The 27,777-nt window shown below is 37.3% G+C and overlaps 1 protein-coding gene across 1 annotated transcript; it reads left to right on the forward strand.

The window, feature by feature from the left end:
- On the forward strand, positions 1-27,341 carry CWH43 (cell wall biogenesis 43 C-terminal homolog). The gene is made up of 16 exons (XM_027635971.1): positions 1-132; positions 1,018-1,209; positions 4,928-5,048; positions 5,186-5,340; positions 6,673-6,874; positions 7,825-7,913; positions 9,857-10,111; positions 12,872-12,997; positions 15,140-15,219; positions 16,170-16,275; positions 19,027-19,162; positions 20,333-20,482; positions 22,752-22,896; positions 23,479-23,540; positions 24,586-24,741; positions 26,274-27,341. Exons 1-16 carry the CDS (start codon positions 90-92, stop codon positions 26,359-26,361), a joined length of 2,106 nt encoding a protein of 701 aa, XP_027491772.1. The 5' UTR covers positions 1-89; the 3' UTR covers positions 26,362-27,341.
- Positions 27,342-27,777: the final 436 nt, after the last annotated feature.

The raw sequence follows: 27,777 nt of genomic DNA on the forward strand, positions 1-27,777 counted from the left end.
ACGGGCGGCGGCGCCGCGCCCTCCTGGGCACTCGGGACTGGGCTCCCGGGAAGAGGGAAGAAACCCCCGCCGAGCCGGGAAACGCCGCGATGTTTTCCCTGTGGAAGGCCATTCTGTCGGAGAGTGTCCTGGGTAGGTGGCGGCGGTGCCTCCCCGCGGGGCTGGGGGCGAGGGGCCGAGGTTGACGGCACCGGCGGGGGGGGGGGCTCTGCCCGGACTGGCCGGCGGCCGTAGCGGGGCAGCCCCGGCGCGGTGCCGCGGGAGTCACCGACCGTGGCGGGGTATCTCCGTGAAGCACTCCTCCGCTAGAAATGAGCGAACAGTGGTCGCTGCTGAGTGTTCTTCTTAGGGTTCCTTTTTTCCTCTAGTGATGGAATGCCTTTTGTCTCTTGGATCAGCCTAGGATTTATTGCTGTCCTCGGCCAACTGTTGTGCAGGTGTTGCAGAGCCGGTGCTGTGCTGTCCTGAGCAAGTTAGGGCGCTCAGGGCAGACCCCGACACCCTTCGGGCTGCGGCTCGGCTGCTCGCTGCATCTCCTGCAAAGCGTGTGGAAACTCATAGCGCAGTGCTGGCGTGCCTGGATAAGGTGTCTCCGGGAGAGACCACCACACCGTTTTACTAGAAAAATTCCTCTAGCCACCAATCTGCCTTTGAGGAGCCCTGAGGCTGTGGGTGGACTGCTCATTTAGGCAGCATTGGTCGCCCTGAACAGTAACCCTTTATGAGGCTGACCCCTCCTTCACCGAGGATCAAAGTAGGAACTACTGTCTAAACGGGGGAAGAACTATTTTATTCTCATCGGTTTATTTCCTGGGAAAATGTGTTTGTTTAACTTGAAATAGCAAATATTTCTTTGCAGAAAGTGGCTGTGGTTGAATTACTTTCCAATATGTTTGATAGTCTACATGTGGAAGTACAAAATCATAGTTTTTAAATAATCTCCAGGAAACCTTGCTGTTGAAAATGCATGGTGGGATTTTCCTTTTTTGTTGTTGTTTGTTTGTTTGTTTGTTTTAGGCTACATTTCTTGGTCTCTTTACCATGCACTGCCACCGATGATCTACTACTTCCCCCTTCAGACACTGGCACTCACGGGCCTAGAAGTTTTTGCTGTTGCTTTCTTTTCTCCAATATTCTTGATAATTGGCCCTTTTTGGAGGTTGGCTAACAATAAGTACGTCTTAGTCTTTCTGAGATTGACTATGATTGGTAAGTACGCACTGTAGTGAGTTATAGATTCCATTTTGTTATCAAGGCATAGGAACAAACCTTTCAAATTGCCTTAAAATTCAAATGATTACAAAAAGAGACAGCAATAAGAAGTTCTCACTCTCCCCATACTCATGTTTTGTTGGGATTTTTTTCTCTCAAGCTTTTAGCTATATTTAGAGGAATACTGCTTACAGCCATTGTGTTGGGTTGCTGCATGATTAAAGAAAAATCTCCTTTCACTTCTACCTCTAGAAGCTTTTAAATTAGTACAAGTCATGCCCAATAGGAAAGATGTTTTCAGTATCACACAGAGATCAGCAGAGCAGGTGTTTTTTTGTACAGCAGTTCTGTGTCTGTGACAATGGGTAGGGATGAGACATCATCTTGAGGCTATTATAAAAGTAATCTGCTATGAATGAAACATTCTTTTTGGTAGACTTAGTTTCTGAGGCAGTTTTTTTCTTCTAAGAATAGATTTCTAAATTAAATCTATGTAGATGCCTGTAGTATATTGATGGGGTTATAATGGGGTCATCCTAAATGTGAAATGACTTATATTGTCAGTTGCACAGAAAAAAGTCTGAGCGTAAATTCAGGAAAAAGCTGCCCTGCTACCCATCCCACACGCTCCTCCTAAAATGAAGATTTGCTGGGATTCATGCTTTGGTCTTCAGCTAACTGGTGCAAATCTTACCTTTTGCTGATTTTCTGAAAATTTGTTGGGAGAAGGTTTGGCACCTACACCCACATTCAGAAGCAAGTTATCACTAACTAATTTGCAACACCTGGATGAACTCAGGGGAGACAAGGGTCTCCACCCTGTGTAGAGATGAAAATACTGCTGCTGAGTGATGTGTTTCAGTTCCTGGCTCCTAGTTTGTTAGTCTAAAATGATAATCAGGGAATCATTTTCCTTGTAGTTTTCCTCTTTTACTGTTAGAAAACAGCATAAGATCATCTTATTTACTTCCTCTGCATATTTTTTGAAAAGAATTCTTGTTCTTTATCTCTAGAAAGATACTGGAACTGAAGCCAGTTTGTTGGTGTCATTGGTTTAGATGAAGAATAGTCTTACCATGTTCTTTTCTTTTCCTACTCTTCCCATTTTATCCATCCTAATACCTTTTTTTCCCTGTAATAAGCTTTTAAGTGAGCAGAATCTTCTACTTCAGCTTCCTGCAGCAGTGCTCAGTATATCTCTTTCTACAAGTTTTTCTAATTTAAAAACTAGTAATGAGTGGAAGCATTTAAAATTGCATCCTGCATCCCTTCAGATGTCATAGTGACACAAAATTTGCCATGTTTATGTAAGAATAGTGCTTCAGATCACCTTACTGTGTTTAGTAGTTCACTTTACCAAAAGAGATGGAAATCACCTAACAGAGTGTAATTTTTGTTCTGCTAAGTAAAGAGCAGTAACAGGCTTATAATGGTGTCTAAAGTCTGTTGGTTCATGCCTGTTTTCTTCACCTGCATCAGAAGCTCCTGAAAGTATTAACTCCAAATAAAAAGTCAGCTCATTCAGTAGTAATCTGGGGCAGAAATGTCTTAATGGAACTGGTCATAGGAAACTCAGAGGATGGAGACAAAAGCTGTGCTCATCCTCAGCCAGGGATAACCTGAGTGTTGCTGTATGCAAATTCCATCTCTCCTTCATTCTTGCCTGAACAGGAACTGTCCCCTCAGTGACCATATCCCCCTGCTGTTTTCACCTCTTAAACACTCTGAATATTGTCCACCCTTTTGCAAGTCTACACCATATTCTCTCCCAGCTCTATTGTATATACTCTGCCTTCTCTTTACCTGTTGCCCTACAGCGAGCATTAGCATTTGGGAAAGATGTAAGAGCATGTTCCTCACTCTCTTTGTTTCCATCAAGGAGTTTAGCAGCCAGTGGTAACCCTCACTCTACTTGCCTCCATGCTGCAGGTTCTTAAGTTAGCCAGATGCCCTCGCACAGGCAGCACTGGGCTTTGGGACTTTCCATATATATCTTTTTACTTAGTTCTCATCACTTCATTTTGTCTTTTATGTTAGTTCTGTCCCATCACACTGTGCTGCTGTTTCTCCTGTTTCTCAATTCTTCCTGCTTTTTTTCCCTCCTTCATACCTAGACACTTCATTCTCTATTTGATCTTTTTTTTCCTCCTCAGAAAGGCTATGGTCTTCCTCTGGGGCTTGCTGAACAATCAGGCAGCACAATCTACCCCACGCATGCTCCACCCCATTCCACTGGAAATACTCAGTCCTAAATTTCACAATCAAAAAATCTGAAAATTCTTCATATTTAGCTAAAACCATATTTAGGGGCATGTTTGGTTGTTTTTTTTTGTTTCCTTTTGCCTTTTCAGGAGGCTTTATTTTCTCTGAAAATTTTGATTCCATAGTACTTGATTTTGTGTTCTATTTAAAAACAAACAACAACCAACTACCCCCTGGTAGTGTCTGTTTGAATCTGTGTCTTCAGACAATACATAGTAAATTTGGGTGTTTGGACAGATATATTTAAGTTTTGGGTGTACTTGCTCAGCAACAAAAGGTGTGTCTGTTGTAACTTGGCAAACTCATGCTAGCTTTAATCAGGGGAATGTAAGTGATGAAAGATTTAAGAGGCAGGTTTATGGATTGTCAGTACAATTTAGCGACAGAAATCTGTGTGCATTGTACATGCAGCGTCTGCTGAAGTTCACACAAGTACATCTTCACTACATACTGATTTCATTTTATCATCTTGGTGCTAAGCTTCGTATCTTTTACTGTGAGCCAAATGAGCAGGTAGACAGTTGGAGGATTCCTAGCGTGTGTTGCCAGAATCTGCAGCTTTATTTCTGACCTTACTTGCTTAACATCTCTTCAAGTTTGACTCATACTCATTTAGCAAATGGCTGGTAGCATAACAGTGTTACTTCTCGTGATGTTTGATGTTGGTCCTGGGCCAGATTTTGCCACACTGAGTGAGGTTATGAGAATGTATATGATCTGTAGTCACTTTAATTGGAAACCTGCTAGCAGAATCTAAAACTGCTGATAAGGAGAGGTCACTGTGCCGTGGGAACTGGCGGAGATGTGTGTGCATGCTCTCTTTCAGTGACTGGGAGAGTGACAGTTTCCAGTAATAAGATGACACAGGCTGTTGGTGACAACTCTGAGATCAAATACTGGGTCAGAGAAAGCCTTGTTCACACCTACTAATCCCTGAGCAATGTGTGGTGACTGCTCCCGTCTAATAAAGACTATGGCTTTTGCCACAGTGTACTTACTTTTATAAGTGCACTTATTTTAAAAGTGCACTGCGGCAAAAGCCATATCCTTTTTAGAAAGGAGTAGTCACCATACATAAAACTTTATGGCTTTTGAGTTATGTAAGTGCATAGTTGAGGAGTATCTGTATGCTTAGATATTTTATCCATGTATCCTATTTATGGAATCAATCATCATAAGTACTTAAATTAAGGCAATCACTGCACTGTTGGATAATTGCTTCATTTATCTTTTTCCTTGAAAATGATACCTGCTATAAAGTCATATATACTCACTTGCTATCCCTACTTACATTTCTTTGCTTAGTTTAAAAATGGGTAATGTCATGTGTTTTCATATGAATGGTGTAGCTATTCAAATTACAGACAAGGTTAAACTAATGCACAGGAAATCCTTATTACCTGATCTCTATTGCCCCTTAAAACAATCTCTGTCTGCGTGTGTTTCTTTGTAGGAAGCTTAGCATCATACCGGGCACCAAATGCTTCAATTAGACTATTCATCTTGGCTGTTGGTGTTTCTTCTTCATTGCTGGTTCAAACAGTAACGTGGTGGTCAGGAAACAGTTTACAAAGGTATTTTCTTATTCTGATGAGTTTGGAAATGACATTTCCTTGTATTAAAAGATGTTTTCTTTCTTTTTTGTCCCCTAGAAGTTAAGATTTTTTCTTTTCCCTGAATGCCTTACCATTTCAAAAGCTGATTCTTACAGGTTCATCAGGATATGGGGCTTCATGCTAGGCAAGATAATACTCCTTGTTCTCCGCATCTGGTACACATCATTAAACCCAGTCTGGAGCTCACAGGTTGCCAATACTGTCATTATGATAATAGGTTTTATAGCAGCAGTGGAGCGAATTTATTCAGGTAAGCGTGTTACAACAAAGATGGCGGCTATGAAAACATCCTAAAGTATACTTATCTATGTGCCACTGGGTTTTGACTCGATTTTTTTCCCCAGTATAGAGTCTGTTTTTAAACCTGATGCATGAGCTTTAAAACCCATGGGTTACTTCTATCTATCCATAACATGTTAGAGCTGGTATCACAATTCATACAAGCTGTAGTAAGTTGGTGTTGGAACTGTGGACTAATTGCAGTGTCAATAATGTGACAGTAACACAAACAAAGGCATAAGCTAGACCAGTAAAAGCAGAATGGTCATTGTCTTTCCATCATGAAACATCTGTGGTATTTCTCTTATTTTCTTAATTCAGTCTGCACTTTGAATTTCTCTGCCAGTGCATATCTTTTGACAGAGAAGGGGAGACAGGACAAAGCTGGGGAACAGCTGATGTGTCAAAATAAACAGAAAGTATTGGAAGAGCGGACAAGTTGTCCTGGTCAAAATTTGCCCAAGTTCTTGAAGTGTTTGGAGGGAGTACACAGTAGTGGGGGCTGGCATAGGCTAAGCTCACTTTAAAACTGTGAAGGTGGTATTGCCAAGGAAGACAGCAAGGTTAGTTAAATTGGTTAGTTAAGGCAGCTCATGTTAAATTCTCAGAAGCTCCTTCCTTCTCAGTATAACCTGAATGAATTAATTGAAAGATAAAACCTTATCTACGTGTAAGTGGGTATAAATTATCATCATGCATATTGTTTGTAGACTTGCATTACATAACATAAATTAAACCTGAACTTTCATCAGAATTTAGAAAGGGAATCTACTGCAAGAGATTAGGAAGGAAATATGTCTCCTTTATGGATGACAAAATGATATGTCTATGCAATTAAAGGTGTTGCTTTCTCCTTAGATGAGAGAGGATGTACAGTGCCAGGAAAAAGGAGAAGGAAGGGAGTTTAGTTCTGGCTTATTTGGAAGTGTCAGGTTTTGTTCTTATCAGAGCTTAGAGTTTCAGAGAATGGAATCCTCTGAACAAATTCCAATAACTTTTCTGCTGATTTTCAAAGCCAATTTAATTATTTAAATTCCAGTATTATGAAGAATAATCAAATGGGCAGGTTGCCATTTTTGTACACTTACTGTGAGTAGCTTTTCCTGGCAGACCTAGGATTGTTACTAGAGACTTTGAATTTTTTTTGTGTGTGTTATCAATTTCCATGAATTATCAGGTAAGTTAGCTTTTGTGTCTCTAATTTATTCTGGTAATTTTGTGATCTTGGCTATTTCTTTTTCTCAGTAACTCTTGCTAATGGAATTTGACAGTTTGCTTAGCTGCATTTCTATGCTTATTCTAGGTGGAGACAGGAGGAAACAAGAAGCAAACAAAACTGGTAATGCGGTTAGAGAGGCTGCTTCCCATCCTTATTGGCTTTTGTCTGGAATTGCTTTTGGCAGCCTCATGTTCCTCACCCTGTGGATATTTGGGGAGGTCTCATTAATTTCTAGATGGGCAGTAAGTGGACATCCACATACAGGTCCAGATCCTAATCCACATGGGTAAGTGGATTTTTATTATTATTATTTAAACAAAACAGTTCTCAAAAGCCAGTGCTATAGTGGAGGATGAATTAAAACTCAACCAGATGATGGTATAATAATTTAAATAGAAAAAAGTGGATACAAGATAATTCACACAGAGGACTTGCAGATTTATTCTTGCTTTCAGATAGCTCTGAGCATTGTGTCTAGACCATGAAATCTTAAAATTTTCTAATACAGAATGGTTTTTTTTCAGCAATAAAATCTTGATTTGCCACATTGCAAAACAATATTTAGATTAGAATTGAGATTCAAGGACTTATGAATGCAGTCTATCTATAATTAGTCTAGCAGTTGACTTCAGAGAGGAGATGATCGGAGATGCATGCACATAAATAAACTGTATGCAATATTAAAAGATATACTTCTGTAGACATTTGTAGTCTTGATGCTGTGTGTCGTTCACTTGGGTTCCAAAACCTAGGAAGAGACCAGATTAGTTATTCTGATAACATTATGTGGAATGGCGGGTGAAAGAGTTTATAATCTGGAGATGGTATACAAAAGAGCTACCCAAGACTGATAGCAATGTTAGAGGCTCTAGGATCCCCATTTGACGTGAAGAAAATGCTTCTTTTTGCAGTGGATTCCTCCCTCTCATTTTCTCTGAGTTGTTTTTGGCTTTTGTTCCCAGGATTATCAGTGGGCTGCTTCTGGTGCTGAGCATAGCTCACTTATACCTTACAATAAACTGCCGTTATTGTCAACTGGAGGTTTTTTACAGAGGGGAGAAAATATAGCAGGGTGTGAAGGAAAGGTATTTTGTGCTCAAATTAAGCTCTAAAGTAAAAGGATTATAAAATATTACCAAACATCCTTGCCTGTATGTTTAGAAATTTCTTTTTGAGTGCCAGATGTTTATAAAATCGTATTAATGTATGATTTCTTTTTCATTATTGTTGTATTAGAGGTACAGTTCTGTTGGGATTGGCTCAGGGACTGATGCTTTCATTTTGGAACTGGTCTTCTGTCATCAGTTTTGCCTGGTTTCTCATAGGTAGGTACAAATCCTGAGCAGAATTTTTGTTTCTGTTACTTTATTTCTTTTACTCAAGTCCTCTGACCTTACACCACGTCTCAGAAAAGTGTGGCTAATCAAAGCCTCCTTTTCTCTGTCACTGAGTGTAGTGTACATATGTCTGACCAGTTGACTAAGGACTATAGGCCAAATCTCCAGGCCATTACAGAGCAGTGTTACTCTCTGCAGAAGCCCCTGTTGAGGTTCTGTTCCCTTGAGCAGCATCTCAGTTTTGACCATCTGCATTGTATAACACATTGGACTTGATGATCTTAGAGGTCTTTTCCAACATTAGTCATTCTATGATAAGGCTACATGTGGGGTTATGGGGTTAAGGTGACACAAACCTCTTAATTCTACAGGAGGCAAAATAAGTTGTAATTTAATGTGCATTTCATCTGGAGGCAAGCTTGCCTCCTGTCTCCTTAGTTTTCAAGATCTCCAGGCAATAAAATAATATGAACATCAAAGCAGGCTAGTGGAGCAATATGTTTGTAAATCAGTCTGCATACAGTGGGTCTTAGGTGGTGGGAAGTGGGATTCAAGTACTGGATCTGGGCATCCATTTTCAGGAGAAAGGTATAGCTATGCTGTGGAGCAAGTGATGTGTGGAGCAAGTAGGAGGAGATGAAAATAATTCTGCTCCTGAACTGTGGAGAGGTGTGTTTTTCATGCTGTCTCAGCATGAATGGATAGATGCTGCTTGGTTTAATCTGTCATCCCATCTGAGTAAAATGTAGTGGTATAAATGTTGTCTAAAAAACCTCTAAATCTGCTTCTGTTTTTGGCCTTTAGATCTTTATAAAAGGAAGACACAGCAGGTCTTCCTACAAATGTTTGATCATAAATTAGGAATACAAAATATGGGGACTAAAGGGAATGATGAGTTACATTTGTTTTTTTTTTTTTTTTTTTTTTTTTTCATTCACCTTCTGTTTTGGAGCACTTAAGAGTGCACTTTCAAGTCATTTTCCACAACCTTGAAGGCAAGAAATTTAGTATAAACTGAGTTTCTCCAAGTCAGGAATCAAAATAAAATTCCAAATATTAGGAGTGTCACATTGAAGGCACAAGAGTTGCCAATGCTTAAACCATCAGTTGTCCCTTCGGGCAATTTACCTTCTGGTGTAGATGTTAGTTTTAAGAAATGTGTGTGCAGATTATAATGTGAGTATGAGCATCTGTTTTTTAATGTACACGCATTGCTAATTTAAAACAAGTACAGAATGGTTCCTTAGTTGATTCAGCCATTGTATTTTAAAATGCTCAGAGCCTTGATGTATAAATAAAATATTACAAGCATTTCCATACATTTACTGTGAGACTGTGAAACACTGGTACCTGCAGTAACATTTGAAAATGAAATTGTCCTGTTATAGAGAGCTTCTGTTAATATTCGCTTTGGGGTTGAATCCCCAAATCAAAGACAGTGCGGGAAATAAAAGCTCTTGGGGTTAGTAAAAGATTAATAGTTTTCTTGCCTGTTATATGGTTATCTACAGGGAAAAAAGTTCAGGGAAAGATATGTTTGCTCTTCATATTAACCTATTTGATTCTTTATTATGGTAAAGGAGTTTCATAATAGGCAAACCTGATACTGTCTTAAAAAGTGCATCATCCCTCTGTTGTGCTGGGAGAGCTCTATGTAAGAAAAACTGTTTAGTTTTGGCTCTTGATAATGTTTCTCTGCTGTCTTTTTGCTGCACTGTTTTCAGCTGACTAAGCAATCTTTAAAAAAATGGGATATTAAGAAAAGTAAGAGACTGTCTTTGGCAATTGTGAAATCCTAGTGATGCAGTTTTCATGGCTGCAAAGCACAGTTACATTTCCCAGACTGTATTTTTTTTCCAGACAGAATGTGAAAATGAATGTGGCAGATAATATGACTGAGACTTACTATATTCTTTTCTATACCTTCTCAGGTTTGGCATCTTCAGCTGGTCTTCTTTATTTACACACCTGGAGTGCTGCTGTTGCAGGCAACATTCTTGCTGTCTTTACTATGTCTGTGTGGCCTCATCTAGCTGGACGCTTTGCTAGCTGTCTGCATCCTGGGAAAGCCATGAGTACAGCCATGTTTGCCTACGTTCTTGAATTATTCTTCTGTGTATGGTGTACAGCTTATAAATTTGTACCTGGAGGAGTTTACATTAGAGAAAGCTCCCATCTTCTTTTAGGTACATTTCTGGTTATGAACAACTACAAATACATTTGCTTTAGCCTCAGCCAGACATGTGAAATGTAGCTAGCATATAAAGAGTCTTTCCAAATGCTCAGTTGCTGTTAGATTTACTATGGTAAGAATGAAAAAATTAATGAGATATGCAAAAAAAAAACCCAAAAAACCCAAACTTGTTTCTTTACTGTTAGAAATAGTCTAAAATGTGGACAAAAAATGAAATTCAGCTGGGGGAAAATGATGAAGTGAAAAAATGTCTGATAACTCAGTAAGCAACTGAGGAAGAGATCTGTTGATTGGTCACCCTAAAAACCTGGCTGCAATCCAGGTTGTGAATGCACCTGTATACTAGCTACCCAAAGTAGCAGTATGGTACCTCAGGTAACTATGTAGTTACTGGGACCGTGACATAATTCAGTGCATTATGAAGTCCTACTCTGAAGAGCAAAGTGTATCATCCTGCTGATCTAGCTAATCTACATTTGAGACCTGAGGTTCTTTTCTCTGTGGCTCTACCTTACGTTTTGTGGACACATCAGCATCTTTGGAGGAATCTAATTGAACCTGCAGTGTCAGAAACATGCAAACAGGAGAGGAAGAAAAAAAATTGTCAGGCATTTGCAAATAAGGAACAACCGAGTTGAGCAAATATAAAGGCTTTAGCCAAATGGTCACTTGTTGAGGGTGGAGAGATGGAAATGAAACCAACTCTTCCTGGTTTTGTCTCCAGAATTATTTTCTCAATAGGTTCTAAAGTGTTTCAATAACATATTTCACTAACTGTATTTAAACAATGCCAAACATTGTCTTGAGCTAATTGCGTGGCACATTTTAAAATGTGACGTATGAGCCTGTATTTTGTTTGGAAAGGATTAATGAATGCTATGCTTGACTTGTTGCTCCACTGGTTTTAGATTTCATAACTGTTTTTACAACCACTTTCTGTCACTCTGTTACTCTCTATAAGCATTTCTTATATTACAGCAATGACATGAGTGATTTCAGTTTGTCATGTTTTGAGGAGAGTTCCATTCCATTATTGCGTTATTTTCTTTGTTCTCAAAGCACTCTAGGCGGTCTGTAGAAACAGTATCTTAGTTAATTATATCTTATTCTTTGCAGTTATATGAAGAAAGCATGTGGTAGAGGAGTGTCAAATGCTTTCTTGAGTAATGCTGTGACAAAGGAAAGCTTGTATATAAAATCCCTCTCTGTTGCTTCCTTTGAAATACAGTTGTGATTAATTCACATGGCATGATCACAAGGTAGTAACACAGAGATGGCCCTAACTTTCTCTTTGGTAAAATGAAATCTGTGAACTAAACCCATCTCAGCTTATGACACTACATGAGTTTAAATTCTGCCTGAGAATCCAGTCTTTTTAATGCCATCCCATTGCTTATCACAGATTTGCAAATTATACCATGAGACTACGTATTTGTTGCTGTGCTTCTACCCTTACAGTTTGGCTTTCTGGAGAACTGCTTGTTTTCTTCTGGTTTCTTTCAGGTGCAATTGCTATTTCTTGCTTTCTCCTCCTGTCCAATATCCTGCCTTTCTCTTGCTGCAGTTTGGGTAGGGAGCTGCACCAGGAAAACTGACAATGGAAGTAAGATCATTATATTCAAAATTTCTGTGCTGCTTTACTGTGATGTGATATAATGCTGAGGGTCAGATTCCTTTAATGGCTGTGAATCAGTCTCCCTTTGAGGAAGGTTTGTGTGTGCCCCCTTCATCATTGCTCTAGACCCAGTTTGGTTTGCAAACTTTCACTACAACTGATGTAACAAGTAAGGACAACAAAAAAATACTGAGTAATAGTAATTTCATCATCAGCTGTAACTCTGAAGTAAAACATTGCTTCTATAGTCAATTAACTGTGCCCCAAAGATATTAAGGACATATATCTTTTCCAGCAGAGCTCTTACACAATTCATTATCCTGCCATGTTTTCTTTGAAGGTAATTGGATCCTTTATCTCATAAGGAATGGGAAAAGACCTTGTACTAACAGTCCGAACTACTTATTAAAAAGATACCTTTCCAATGCAATGCAACAGTTAGTGCATGAAGTTGTTTATTAGTTTTTAAAATGTATCTACATGTTTGTTTAGTTGTCTATTCCTAAAATGCAGAGCTGTTTTTGTTGGCCCTGGAGTGCAAGAATACAAGTTGCTGCCATGTTAAATTTGCCTTCCAACTGCTGCAATCTGCTTACTCTGTTTTAATACAAATCGATGAGCAATTCCTTTTGCAGTTCTTATACAAAAAATGTGTTACTTGCATCTTGGTGACAGAGCAGTTAATTTGTAGATAAAACGTATTTACAATCAACAATGTATTTTTTCATAAAGCTGTTATTTTAAGGTTCTGTAATATGTGGGTGTAGCTTAATTGCTCTTGTCCAGGTTGATTTCAGTAAACTTTGAAAACAGTGGACTGAGCTGGGAGTTGTATCCATCAACAGGGCCTGGAAGGATTTTAGCATGATTTATCTAACTTGTGCTAGCCTTTTTACATAATACCCTGGAACTATACTGCAAATCAGTCTTTGCTTGAGAGTGCTGTCAATAATCTTATATGTCCTGCATTGCTACATTAGGTATGGCAGTTATCTGTGTTTGTGCTTTGAATCATCTTTGTTGTTGGAGCCATAAGGTTGTTGTCTTGTAAGCTGGAAGTTTATAAGTGTTGTGTTTATGAGCAATGTTTAATGTATTAAGGCTCTACGAAAAAACTGATTACTTATATTTTTATAGGTTTTATCATGTTATGTATTGGGCTAGATTTTGTAACAGGATCCAAGAAAGACCTTATCTCTACCTTTGAAGTGAAAAGCAGTCAAAAGCCACTATTCAAAAAGACTAAAAAGTATATTAAACTATGTAAGTATAAATTTACTTCCTTTTTTCCCTGACTGTAGGGATATTGTCTGAGGGAAAAGAGTAACACTGTGGAGCTTTTTGCTCAGATGTTTTAGAGATGTGGGTTTTTTGCTAGTTTTAGAGACAGATCTGTAGCTGGTATTGCCCTGGTTCCAGTTTAAGCATGACATATTCTACCGGAGGAGCTGATAACAACTGACAGAAGCTATTCCTGATGGAATGTGTTAAACTGAGACCAAAAACCAAAATGTGTAAATGGGTTGGATTCAGCAGCATTTATACTTTTATTTTAGTGGTTGAGGAAGAGGCCTCTCTGGATCTTGGGATTTACAATGAGCACATAAAAGATAGGAATAATTTCTTGGCCCACTTTTTATGTCGTTTTTGAAGCAGTTCAGTGAGACAGCCTTCCTAAGGCTGTATGAGCTGGCTGGCAGTGTGAGGGGACTTGGTTGGTCCAAGAGCTGCTCTGTAACATGACACCACTCCTGTGTGAGGAGGCAGTCCTGCAAAGCCTGTTGAGGCTGACATCACAATACAATCTTGATGCTTTGCTGCATGTTAAGACCAGGCCTATGCTCAGGAAATCCTTGTCATCATTTGCCTGTGAATTATGCCTGGGGATTCCAGATTTCTAATTTTATGTATGCTTCTTTTCCTTGGGTTTTGAAGAGAAACAAAAATCAAATGTTTGAGGTTCTACTACTTTTTGGCTTTTAAACCTCAGGAATTCGTATAAATGATGCTTTTGTTTTCATTGTTAGCTTGTTTTTTTCAAGGAAAAACATGTGTCAATATTGTGAAGTTTTGTAAAGGAAAAAAATTGCTAAATATTAGGGCATGCTAACCCTACAGAGATCAGGATGATGAAGGTTAAAATTCCACATCTTTTCTTCTTCTGTGACTTTGGATCAAATCACTTGCCATTTGTGTACATTTTACTGCATTTAGAAAGCAGAGACAATAGCACTTCACAACTTTTCAGGGCTGTTTCTGGAATCTTTATGGAGGATTTTACCCTGTATACTCAGGGGCCAGAAGAATATGGCCCATGAGAGTTTGTGTGTCAGAGGCAATGTAAACACCAGTTCAAGTAGTTTGAATATTGCTGCTCAGAAACATTTCACAAAAGTGAGTGAATATTTCAAAATACTCCTTGTCACAAAGTACAGCCCTTGTTCAGCTAATCTGGTGACATTGCAACAATACCTCTTGTACTTCCTCATCATGCCCAGACTTGTATTTTTTCTCAGCTTCTCCTTTAAGTACCTTTGCATCTTGCAGAGTATGAAGTTATTTGACATGTCCTAATTTAAACAGCATATCCTTTCTTCTGACATAATCCATTATCATATTTATTTAAATTTTACACAAAATTGTTCCAGAAAACTTGCATTACAGTAATTTCATAAGTGCTTAAAGATATGAAAGAATAAACAGGAGTTACTGAAGTCATTGTAGAGAGCATACGCCATTGCATAAATGAAATAACTGAGAAGGGCTGTGATCATCAAATTAGAATGTGCCAAATGCTGAGAGCTCTTAAGTGTCTACTGTATTTATTTGGAAGGCTACCGCAGCAGTGGGAAAACTCTGAATATGCTTTCTGTGAAGACAAAATGCCTTTCCAGGAACATGTCAGACAAATGATCACTCTGGAAGTCTGGCAGGAGTCACGTATTTGACGTATAAAGGCTTGCAAAATAAACTAAATTTTATTCCATGCATTGTATTAATACAAAATAAAAATTGTGTACTACAAATGCATACCTGCAACACAGAGAGGAAAACACTGAAAGGTTTACATGATCCTCTTACTCATCTTCGGTAGCAAATTCTTCAGCAGACACAATTTTTACATAACTATTCCAAAGAGTTTTGGTATATTGTATCTGTTCAGCATGTTGTATTTTGGAGAATGTAAGTGTATTTGCACACATACAGATATTCTACATGCATTTAGATACTCTTCAGTACACTACCTTGGACTGGTTTTATCCCTGGCATATGTAGAAATTTAAATGTACACATTTCTCATCTTATAAATAGTACACCTTAGAGTAACAGTGTACCCTGTTCTAACTACTATATGTTATTTTTTCTTGCTTTGAAAACATAATTTTTGTATTTTTCTATTTCAAGTCTTGTGGCTGTTTGTTGGTGTTGGTTTGCTTGGACTGGGTTTACGTTACAAAACTTACCAAAAGAAACTGGGCCAAGGGGTGAGTAGTATGTTTGCAAAAATGGGAACTTTCAAATATACAGTAAAATATATACAGCATATGATACTTCAGGTGTGTTAATTGGTGCTGAAGAAGTCTTTGTACCAGTATCCAAGTAATCAGAAAAACTAACACAAAAATGAAAATGCAAAAATTTTATTTGTAAATTCATGTTGAACATGGGAAGTGCTTGGGTCTTTGGAGATTTAAGGTGCTGCTGTGAAGGAAAAAAATATTCCGAAAAAATGAGAGATTCTTGCCTCATATGTTAAATTTGAATGTTGCTTTTATAAATGTATTTATTTTAGTTGTATTCAAACTTGACTTGACAATGCTGTTAGCAGCCTGATCTCATGTCAGGGAAGTTTGAGCAGATAACGTTCTGAGGTTCCTTCCAGATAAAGGAATTCTGTGCTTCTATATTTATATGCATAACTCTGAATTTAAGCTCTCTGAAAAGTTGGTTGATCTGGATTAGACTTAGAGTAGTTATGGAAACTGGATAAAAATCATAAGTTTCCAGTTTTCTACCTGGCAAAAAATTATGTATTGCGATGATCGTAACAAGATGCTTAAGGCTTGCAAAGTTCAGTGTTAGATTCACATGTGCACGCAGACAGATACAATTGGTTTTCTTTTTAGAATTAATTCAGGTTTGTGGTTCTTATAGTGTGGAAAAAGTGGGTAGTAACTCTTAGAAAGACAAAATAATCCATAGTCTCTTTCATGTTCATTTATTTGCAAATACATTTTAATTATGATGACTCTTCTCCACTTAATAGCAGATTAACTCTTTTGTAATCCTGACATCTTTTTTAGGAAAATATGTTGGTTAAAACTTCTCTTCTTGCATGTCTTTTATGGCACCATGTATCTGATGTTGTTGGCTGCAAAGCTATAATACATAAAAGTTAAATTGCACTTGACTTTTTTCAATTTATTTTTTTGAGGTTCCAAAACAAGACTTCTCTGCTATGATCTGGCCTTTTAGGTTTGCATATGACAATGAAGGATGGTCTAATTTGGAAGGATCAGCTAATTTGCTTAATCAGACAGGTAACTATTTTTTTACCACTTCATTTATATTTGAGAGGGTTCATCTAAAGAGAAAGAACACCTGCTGGGTAGCTGAGTCCATTTTTGCATTAACACAAGAACCTGGGTTTAGTGTTTTTCTTCTGAATTGGTGAGCTGTTTCAACACAATCACTTCTGTTAAAAATCCATTTACAGAGGTGATAACTTGTTCAATGTGGTTTTAAAAAGGTTTCTAGTTTGAGAAAACACTTGGTTTGTTATTTGGATTTTTCTTCTCATAATGCTGACAAGTAACTTGCCTATAGAGAAACTCTTTGAATAAATGAAATAATGATGAATATCATTTTAGATAAAATACAATGCTTTGTAACTTCTCTGTGGGTTTTTTTTAGACGTGAAGCATTATATAGTGCTGAAAGTGTCTGAAATTAAAATGCTCTAAGCAACAAATATAGAGGAGAAACAAATGAGTCTGTTTCCATCACTGAACCAGAGCAGTGTATACAAGAAAGATAACAGTCGTAGCTTAGTTTTCATGATTTTACTGTAAAGAAGGATGTCTAACCTGTTGCTCATGGACAGGATTTTGGTTGGAAAATTACCTATAGGAAATTAAGAATACGGACTCAAGATTAGTGCTGCTGCAGAGTGAATTGAAAGGAGTCAACCAGTGGTGCTTGTAGGTGTTACCTTTTTTTGTGATACCCGTGAGATAGGGTAGACTGGGCTTAAGATTTAAAGCAGCTCAGGAGATTAGGAAGTGTCAATGCTGCTATTCCAGCATTTGTTTTCTCAGCTCCTCCTATGGTGTGAGTGCAGTGCAGGACTTTCCTGAGCAGCTCAGGTTTGACAGACCCAAGCAGTGGGAAGGCACTGACAGATGCTCCTGTGCAAGACTTGACTTTGTGGCACAGATGCCCAGGAGTTAATGAAGAGTGAACAGACTGATTCGAGTGTCATTCACTCCATTGTCCCATGAACCCAAAAGTTCAGAGGTCTGAGCTATGTAGGCTGTCTAGTGATGTGAGAAAACAACCAACACATTAAATGAATTGAAATTTGGAGTGATCTTGTACATTAGTGATTCCATAGTTCCTATCTGGGTGTTTATTTAATCTTTGCATGTTTATTTATGAATTATAATGAATGCATTTATTTCTGGTGACCACAGTTTAAATTAATGAATATTTGAAAAATATGGTTATGTCCACTGACCATTTCTTTGAGGTAATGAAGTATCACTTCTAAAAAAAAAAACCACCCTACTGTTAAGTCAAAAAGGCAGCAAATTCCAAAATATAAATTAATAAATCTTAATTCCAGGTTGCAGGAAACAGTATTCTGGAGTTTTATTTTATATGAATATTGTTATATAAAATACTATGTTAACATTTCCAGAAAATGCATTCATTAATACATTTAGAGTTAAGGTTCAAATTCTTAAAAGATTTGTTTTCTAAAAAAGAGTTCCTGATTTTGAGCCCCATAGAAGAGTGGCTAACTGCTTCAGCATAGGGGTTGTCTTTAAAGGTGTGGTGGTATGCATTCCTTGGGCTCATCTCTCTGTTGGCATAGTGAAGATGCAATGTGTAATGGCTTTTGTGACTGGAACTTCTGTCTGCCCTGAAGGGATACAACACCAACCCTTAACGGTTTCAGTTACTGTTTCTGTGATCAGCACGTATGCTAATGATGTAGAAGCAAAAACCTGGGAATCCACTTTAAAGTACTCTGAGCTACCATTTTCCCAGCTGGCATTGCTTTCACAGTGCTAAATAAGACATTTCAAAAGCAAAAAGTCTTCTGTGTCAAGAGTGGTGCTGGATGGAGTGGTCTAAATTCCTTGAAGAAGAGTTTTGGATGAAGTGGTGACTCGATTGCCTTCAGGAGTAAGAGAACACTCCAGGGGGGGCATAATTGCAGCAAGAAGAGAACACCTTCTGCTGCAACTGTACAGACCTGCTGCTCAAGCTGAGCCTGAATGGTTCAGGCATCCTATGGCCAGCTTGCAGACTCCCACCTTCCTTCAGGCATGGGCAGGTCTTAGATGCCTTTCTTAGGTTCCTGGAGAGACTGCATAGTTCTTCCTGTATCCTGCAGTTAAAATATAGGGGAACCTGTCCTTTCCCCTTGATAAAACCACACTTCTGCATGTAAACAAGGAGGGACCACAGTGCCATGAGAAAATGAGGTGGCTGCCAATGGTCAGCAATTCATTGGAGCTGGGAACCCTTCTGTTACCGTGCCTTGGGGCTAATGCCGTCTTGCTCAGGGTTGATTAATTGCTTTGGCAATAACAGCCAGTTCCATCTTGCACAGGACCCTTTGGAGCACAATGGGATTTGTTAGATGAAGGTAATTGCAGATGTGCTGTGTAGTGCTTGTTCGTCGTTGAAAGCAGTAGAGTCGCTACTGTGCTGTTAATCAGGGTACGCACAGTATCTCTAATGCTTTTGAAATGGTCTGCACGAGGTCTGTGTAGGCCAGCTTTACTGTGCAGTCTCGTGTCTCTGGTTATGCACCAGGGAGGAGCTGTGTCAAGCAGACACTAAGTATGCCTTTGTCAGAGGTTGTGTGGCCTGCAGTGGCCAAAAGTTTGGGCATGACTTTCTTGAGAACATTGGTTTGCCCTGACTGATTCCTGAAGGGCTTGTGTCCACCCTTGTGTAATCAAAAGGGAAATTACAACATTATGTAGTCATTTAGTCACATTTATAGGTAACGGTTATAAATTTGGAAATATTTTAATTGTTTTCCCTTCCTTTTTTAGAAGCAGATTTTATCACTATTATAGAGAGTGATGCCTCTAAGCCATTCATCGGAAACCACGATCCAACAATGTGGCTAGGAGAAAAACTAGGATTTTACACAGATTTTGGTCCAAGCACAAGAGATCACACTTGGGGGTGAGTCATCTTTGCATGCACAGTGACAGTAAATAGATGTAAATACACCGCCCAATACTAACTGTGCTAGAACATGAGCAAAGAATAGTTGGAGTAATAATCCCCATAATCACTTATTGGAGCTTGTCTTTTAGGAACAGGCTTTGATTCCTTAGCGTTACAATGTAATGCAGATGGAGTTTTCTCATTGTTAAACATGATCAGGTTTTGGTGCCTACCCCTGTAAGCTACTTTGGTTTTGGTAAAGTAGAGAATGGCATCCTGTACAGATTTGGAAGTTTGTCATTCTAAGTGCTGTATCTGATTCCCTTTTCAAATTATTTTGTTTTGGGCTATGAGACCTTTATATTTTGGACTTAAACATGTGATAGCAGTTGGAAAACATAACTGCACCTGGAGGTATTTGAAATCTTAAATCCAGGTTGAACTCTATAGTGGGAAATGGGCATAGAAAGACACGTCTGTTTGACCAGATTTTTTGTGTCTGATTTTACTTTAATGCTTGACCAACTACCAGTTGCGTATCTTTCAATACCTTTGCCTTCTGGAAAAATAGTTGCTTACCATGTGGTTTTTTTTTCAGGGGGATATATAGATCTCTGTGGTAGATAGAAGTTTCTAGTGATGTTGCAATGGCTATTTAATTATTGCCATATGTGAGGAGAATTTAGTAACTTTCCTCTTCCAGAGCCTGTCTATTTAAGTGAGGCAGAATGGGACAGAAAAATAATTCTCTGAAATTTTGTTCATGAAATTTTTTCAAAAACCTGATGCAAAATGTCTAAACAGAAGCTGAAAAATGAGACATCTCATACTTGGAAGATGTATTTCTCTCTGCTTCTAATTCTAACAAAATATGTTTGAATTTCTAGTAGTATAGAGTTCTGTTTTGTCTGAAATACAGATTATGAAAGGCTCAGTGTGAGAATTCATATGTACAGAATATTTCTTAGTGTAGGAATTAAATTGATAGTACAGTTTTGGACATGTACTCAAGTAGTATTTTAGAGGGAAACCTAAATTCAGAAAAATCTACTAGAGATGGTTTATATTCTGGTCTGATGGTTTGTGTTCAGTGACTGTTAGTCTTCTGCTCACATTTATCTGCTCAGTTCACACCTGTGATTCTTGTGAACTACAAAATGTCACTTTTCACCTCTTCTCATTTAGGATTATGGCGCTATCAAAATATCCAATTGTAAAATCAACCCATCACCTCCTTCCGTCTCCAGAGGGAGAGATTGCACCTGCCATTTCCCTGACGGTCAACTTCACAGGGAAACTGATTGATTTCGTTGTCGCCCACTTTGGAAACGAAGAGTGTGTATTTTATTTTTTTTACATATATCGTACAAAGTCATGTAATGTAATGTAATAAATTCTGGGATTTTTTTTGTACCCTCTAAATATGCTGCTGTAATACTGGTTCTAGCAAGGCACACTTGAGGAAATACTGTGACATAACTACTGGTTTAAAATTTTGAAGTACTTTTTGAACAGGACAAATGTGTCATGCAAAACTCAGCTGAGCCTACTATCTGAATTATTAGGGATTAAAAGATATCATTCTAAAGATAAAGTCACAACAAATGATAGGGCTAGAGATCTATCTCAGTGCAGGATAGCATCCTTCTGACTTTATGAATATGGAATAGATCTACTATATTCCACAATGAGTGCAGATAGTTGCAGTTACAGATAGATAGTGTTAATGGAAAAATGATATTTATTAAAACAAAAAGTAACAAATCTGAAACTTCCAAGAAAGCACAATGTTGAAACAGCAATAAAAATACCCATCAGTGTCCTTCTGACTGTATGCAAGTGGCAATATGAAGTCTGATCTCTGGATTTGGAATGGCAAAATTATACCAATAACTCAAATATGTGATGGAAGAGAATAAGGTGTATATTTCAGTTCTTGAAAAACAACATTTTGATTACTTGTGTGTAACGAATATTAATAAGAGATAGTTTTGTGAATGGTCCATGTAGCTGTATTTTCTGTTATATTTGCTGCAATATCTAGTGTGTTTGTGGTTATGTAGTAGAATTTGGAATTTTTTTTAAAATTTGTTATAATTCACGGAGAGGCAAATTTATGGATAGAGTGCAGAATATAATAACACAAAGAAGCTGCTCAGAAAACAGCAAGAATTCTCCTTATCCCATTTCCTTCCCCAGTGTAGAAACTGTGCTCCAAACCTACAAATTTTTTATAAATTTCCCATTTATTAAACAAATATAGTTGTGAGAAATCACTCCCGATTTGAACTCTAGAAAGGAATTTCATTCTGTGCCTCACACAGGTGATTAGACTTGCCTGTCTGAGAAACAGTTTGTCAAAGCAGATGAAAATAGCACTGTATTCCCCCCTCAGAGAGAGATGAGATAAAGATGAAGGAGAAAATGTGAGGAGACATATGGGAAATGAGTGCAAATTAGATTGTGTTTTTGAGAGGAATGCATTTGTAATTAAATGTTGCACACAACTGCTTGGTTTTAATCTTTTTTTTTTCTCTTCTACTGCTTAGGATGACATAGACTATAGAATACTGGATAACTAGGGATGTTATTAAATACTGTTTTTAAAATGTGGAAATATAACCATGCCTGTGTCATTTAAAAGATCCCATTTTCTGAAGAGGTGTAATTCTGGAAAGAGCAACTAGCTGAGCAGGCATTTTCACATATACCTAGGTCAGGTTTCTATTTAAATGTTTGGGGTTTTTTTGTCTCCTGTTTGTGTGCTCTTTCTCCCTATTGCATTTGCTTCAGTCAGAAATATCACTGTTTAGAAAGCATAGCCACACTAAAATTCTTGTCTTCTCTTGGGTTTACAGATTCCAAAATCAGCTCCCTTTCTCAATGGTATTTAGCCCAGCCTACCAAAACATAGAACACAACATGATTTACACAACTATTTAAAGTTATAAATATGAAGAATCATAGAGAACTGTCTTTGTGTTATTTTATGGCAAACCCAAGGACAAGGAATGGGATTCAATGCAGTATTTTACCAGGCTCCACCTATGCTATCATTTTTGGTCATGTTGTAACTGTTGTGTAAATTTCATTAGAGATGGAGAATACCTGCCAAATATAATTAAGTAAAGTTAATGGGATGACGTAGCTCAAGTCATACTTCATAAACTACATGAACCAGACTTTAAGACTATATTTACCATGATCTGTCCATCATAAAAGTTTTGTTAGCATGTGAGCTCTTTGTTATGCATGATACTGTGCACAGTTAAATTTTAAGTGCAAGCAGAGACAAAGCCTCAGATAACCAAAGCATGTACATTCACATTTCCTGGTGATGAGATCAGTATTAAAGACAAAACAGTAATAGAATATGTTGTTCTTGTAACGGTTAGAAAGAGAACCCTAATTACATCTACCATGATCATGTGGCTTTTATAAAATGTAACAATAACTTTGAATCACTAGGCTTGCTGTAAACTTTCATTCTCTCTAATACTGAGCAAAAAAAATGGTACCAGATTCATTTGTGGCTTGCTATGTTATAGCACAAAGATTCAGAGCTAAAATGCATATGTGTTAAAGTCTTTTCCATTTCTTTCAGAGAGGACTTGGACAGAAAACTCCAGGCAATAGCTGTTTCAAACCTATTGAAGACTAGCTCTAAGCAAGTTGTATTTCTAGGGTACATCACTTCAGCTCCTGGATCCAGAGATTATACTGAATTAATAGAAAATGGAAATGTCAAGGTAATGTAAAAATACTGCATCTTTAGAGATAATATATATTGCAAATAGCATAATATTTTAAATTGATAACTTGAAAATAGGCGTAGAAGAAAATATGCATGTGCTCAAATAAAGAAGAGGAGGCAATGGACAGTAGTTGCCACAAAGGAAATGTCATTTAGATAACAGAAGAAAAAAAAAAAAGTCAGGGTAGTCAAGCACTAGAACAGGGGCCTGGTGAAGTTGTGAAATCTCCATCCTTGGATATATTAAAAAATTACCTGGATAAGGTCCTGAGCAATCTGCTTGAAGTTACGTTGACCACGGGGTTAGGAGTAGGTGACCTTCAGACAACCCTTTCAGCCTCTAATTCTGTGATTCTTTTGTTTTAAAACATGAGCTCTGTGTTTGGTTTTCTATTAGTAGATGTCAAAAAGTTATGCGATTTTTCTAAAAGTGTTTTTTTTCTTTCTACCTTATTACAATGTTTTAGGCAAAACATTTTTCTTAGCATGTTTACACAGTGGTCCTGTTATTGATTTAAACCTATCCAAGGGAAAATTTGCCTTATTTGTTTGACTTTTTTTCCCCTTTCGCTTCTAGGATATTGACAGTACGGATCGTGACAGATGGTGTAGCTATATTATGTATCGTGGAGTAATAAGGTATGCTAAAGTAGATTATTTATTCATTGGCTTAAATATCTTAATGTTAATCAGTTTTATACTCTTCTGTAGGTGATTGTGGAAGACTCTTATATCCCTAAACAATTATGTATAGACAGATCAATCATGAAGTAATGTGAAACACTGTATCAGGATGAATTGGTGTATTTCTGAATACAATTGCAAAGACAGTATTAGAGGTTTCATCCTTCTGTGTAAAATGTCTTCAGATCTAGTCTGCTTTGGTAATGTAAAACTATATTTTTCCAAAGTTCTGGCTTTGCAGCTTCTAAAATGTGAAGGCTAAGCCCTAATTTGTATGTGACACAGAAGCTAGACATTTTGAACTATGATTGTAGGGTTTCTTGAAGCAAAATGCTGATCTAATCCAGCCAATCTTTATGCTGAGTTTAGTGGAAACTTTAACTTTGTAAACCTATATTGAAACACTTTTCTCTTGGGACCTATGCACTCCATATCTTTCAAAACCAAATTGCTTGTAAATCATTCTCTTGGTGATGTATGTACCAGAATGGAATTAAACTTATTCTGAATAAACTGTGCAAATTTTGCAGTGTTCACAGGAATAAAACCTGTAAACTTGATTGCTATCTTAACAGCATTGAATAAAAAAAAAACCAAACACCAAAAAAACAGGGTAACAACCCCCCCCCCATTTGCAATCTTAATGTTTCTTATTATTCATTCCATTGATGCTTGAGTTTCTTTCTCGAATATCGAAATCTCTTCAATGAAAGAAGTTGGTAAGCTTATGTTCTGAAGTTGTAATTTTAAAAATAAGTTTCTAGCTGTAGAACTTATTCTCAAACACTTAGGCTTTTTCAGTTTTTATACTCATGACATTGTGTTAGGATTGTGTTCATGGAGCACTTTCAGTTTTTTGAAGGTGAGATTCACAGAAATGGAAAATTATGCTGGTAAGTTAAAGAATAATTCCTGGAAAATAAAAAAGATACATACATTAAGAATGTGGTGAAATTGCCTTGAGTTTTTTCTTCAAACTAACTCTTCTTGTATTTGATAGGTTGGGTTATGCCCGCATATCTCATGCTGGTTTAAGTGATTCAGAAGTCCAGATGGCCAAATTTAGAATCCCACATCATGTGGATAGCTATGCTGACAATGACAGAATTGTCACTGATCCCAGCCAAGTTCCTAAGGACATCCATTTCAATCCCAGGTCAGTGTATCTCATAAGAAATTAAGGTGATAGTGTATGTGACATCTTGTAAAACAGAAGTCTAGAAACAAAATTTTTCTTGAGCTGGGGGGCACTGATCAGTACCAAATTGAAAAGATTAGGAGGCAAGAACTTCTGATTTGTAATTCCATTTTTTTTTCTATTTACTTGGCATGCACCTTGGGAAAATCAATCTGCTGTGTCGTAGCGTATATTGAAAGTAATGCTTATTTACCCCGGTAATTAATTTCTGAGATTGCTTGATAGGGGTTTTTGCCAAGTTGTGTGGTGACTCATTTTATAGATCATGAAAGATCTCCCATATTTCTTAGTACTTTAGAAGATTGGGGTCTTAATATGATGTTACTTAGAAGACGAAATACAATATATACATTAAATACTCTTTGCATAAACATTTTAAAATATACCATATAACTGGAACAAAAATTAAAGAGGATGCCTGAGGCAGTATGTTACATGTGTTGAGAAATAAAAATTACTGGTTTTATGTAAAAAAGTTATTTTTTTTCTAGAATGCTGTCATTTTTCCACTGGTATTGCATAAGAAATAGAAGTATGGAGGAAAGTATTTAGTCTAATATTAATATCAGTGGAAGAGTCATGAAGTTTGAGATTGCCTCTCTGTGGCAATATCTATTTCCAGCAATGCCATATTTACTACTCCTAACATGCATAATACAGGATATGTTACTTTCATATATACCTAACAGTTGAGCTTACTCACTTTTTATTTACCACTCAGTCACTGGCTTCCTGTTTAAACGGGAGTTTGCTCAGACTTTTCCACGTGATGAAACTTGCCTAAAGTTAGGCACATCTTGTCACATTACTTAAAGTTAGGATTCACATTCAGATTTTTCTCAGGTAATTTCAGCACAGAGTATTGTCCTAATTATTTTTATGTCTGCTTGTAAGCAGCAAAGATATAGCCTGTAGGAATAAGTTTAACTTTTTCCAATTAATTCTTTAGAAATACAATGGCACTGCTCTTAACTGTTACTTAGCACTGATATTTTGAATATGTATTCCTTTTTACTTTTGCAAATCTATCTACCATAATAGTCAGTTGTCAGATCTTTCAGATTTAAATATGGTGTGAAAAATTACAATTTTCACCATAATTTTCAAAAGTAAGATGTTCAATATTAACAACACGGTTGACAATTTTGATACTATGGAGGTTTAAATTATATCTCCACTGAAGTCAGGACTAAAACTTTAAAAAGTGTGAGATTTAAGTAGATAAATGCACCACTCACCTTTGTCAGCTGGGGTTCCAATTATAGACTGCCTAAGGCATTAATGCAATCAGTGTAATTAAATGTCTCCACTATATTCAAAGACATCTAGTGAGAGAAGGTACATAAACTATGACTTGCATTTAAGTAGAATTGGGTCCTTTCTGAAATAAACTGTCTAGAACATTCAGAAGTAGTGTAATAATTGTACGATTTAATTGCATGGGTAAATATTGTTGTAATAATTTTGCTTTGTTGAATATTTTTCTTTAGGTTTGGATCTTATAAAGATGGACATAATTATGAGCATATTCATCACTTTCATATGAGCACTCCTAAATATTTTAAACAGGCAAATTAGAGTGAGAAAATAACATACTTTTGGGACCAGCAAGAAAGGTTTGTTGCTTGAAGCTGAATTGGCACTCAAAAAGACTACGTTGTTTAAGGATGAGCAATTCCCATGCTGCATAACACTATGAAAGTCTGTCTAACAGTTGGTGACTCTTCTCTTTAATGAGTTGCCATCACTGTGAGAGAGGAAGATGCCTGCATTTTGATAAACTGGTATCTACCTGGCCCAGACACCTGCTTTGTATGCAGCAAAGCAAGGGTGGGAACTTGCTTTGGCAATAAAATCTTCAACTTTTGTGAAGGTATCCTATATCCTGCTGTTTCAGAGTTGAATGTGTCTATGCACCTTTTTTTAAGGTCCAGATATGACCCCTTTCCTTTCCTGGACAGTCATTGGGACAGTCATAGGCAAGGAATTTCAGCAGACTTACACACTTTTTGATGACTGAGGCAAAGCAAAATAATGTGGTAGTGTAGGTCACCTGTTGGTACTTGCTGCAATTTGTAGTCCTGCTGCTATGGCAATAAAAAGCTTGGCCTTAGGTTTTCAAAATAGGAATAGGACATTTTTTTTTAATTGGGAGATATGCTGTAAGTATGTGTTTGAATTGTGTGCATTTTTTACTTTCTCAAACAGTGTTTGTGTCTGCTGCTATTCTACATTTTATTCTTAAATGAGTTTTATTAGAACAATTTGCGAATGATTGATGTTCATAATACTGGAGAAAAGGCAGTGACTTTTACAAACTTCATCTTTTTTTAGCTGGATATTAGACTCTGCAATGCTTTTACAAAGGGAAGGGTAAAGTACCTCTGAATAGTTATTTTTGTGAGACACTTACCTGAACACACTGCCAAAGAATTAAAAACAATTGTCTCAACATAACAAGGTTTCTGAGAAGAAAGAAGGGTTAGCTGTAACTTTTATTTAAAATGAACTGTAATAAAACAAACAAATAAAAAAGCATTGTTCCTTTGCTAGCATTATACTTTAATAGGACTAAATAGAAGTGGGACTTTTTTGACCTAGGCAGTGAATTCCCTATTATTTAATGCATATGTAAGATAATGTGAAATGTTGTGTCTTCTCAGTGTCTCTTCACAATATCTTTTACATTTGACTCCTGATCCTTCAGTATATGTGCAGAGCTTCCCTTAAACAATGAGGACATCTTCAATGTTGTCCAAAGAAACTTTCCTGCTTGTGAGAAACATGTTGGGTGATTTGTTTAAGTGACCTACTCAACTTGAAAAACGCATTTGTGATTTTGGTATTTAGTGCTGTGTGTCTTTCCAGTAATACCTAAGCATACTGCAACTGAAAGGAATAGGATATGTTGCAGGAAAGTGGGTGGATTTTTTTTCTCCCTCTAATTCTTCACCATGTTCTTCTGAGAACAGCTTCAGCGTACTCAATTTTATT

The sequence above is a fragment of the Corapipo altera genome, unplaced genomic scaffold (genome assembly GCF_003945725.1).
Source record: "Corapipo altera isolate COAL_440 unplaced genomic scaffold, ASM394572v1 22b, whole genome shotgun sequence".
Taxonomy (NCBI): domain Eukaryota; kingdom Metazoa; phylum Chordata; class Aves; order Passeriformes; family Pipridae; genus Corapipo; species Corapipo altera.

What these genes read in the sequence shown, in the direction of transcription:
- CWH43 (XM_027635971.1), top strand. Translation starts at nt 90, where the DNA reads ATGTTTTCCCTGTGGAAGGCCATTCTGTCGGAGAGTGTCCTGG. An exon ending in TCAGGAAACAGTTTACAAAG is followed by an intron (nt 5,049 to 5,185) that starts GTATTTTCTTAT and finishes TGATTCTTACAG; the next exon opens with GTTCATCAGGATATGGGGCT. An exon ending in ATGTATCGTGGAGTAATAAG is followed by an intron (nt 23,541 to 24,585) that starts GTATGCTAAAGT and finishes TGTATTTGATAG; the next exon opens with GTTGGGTTATGCCCGCATAT.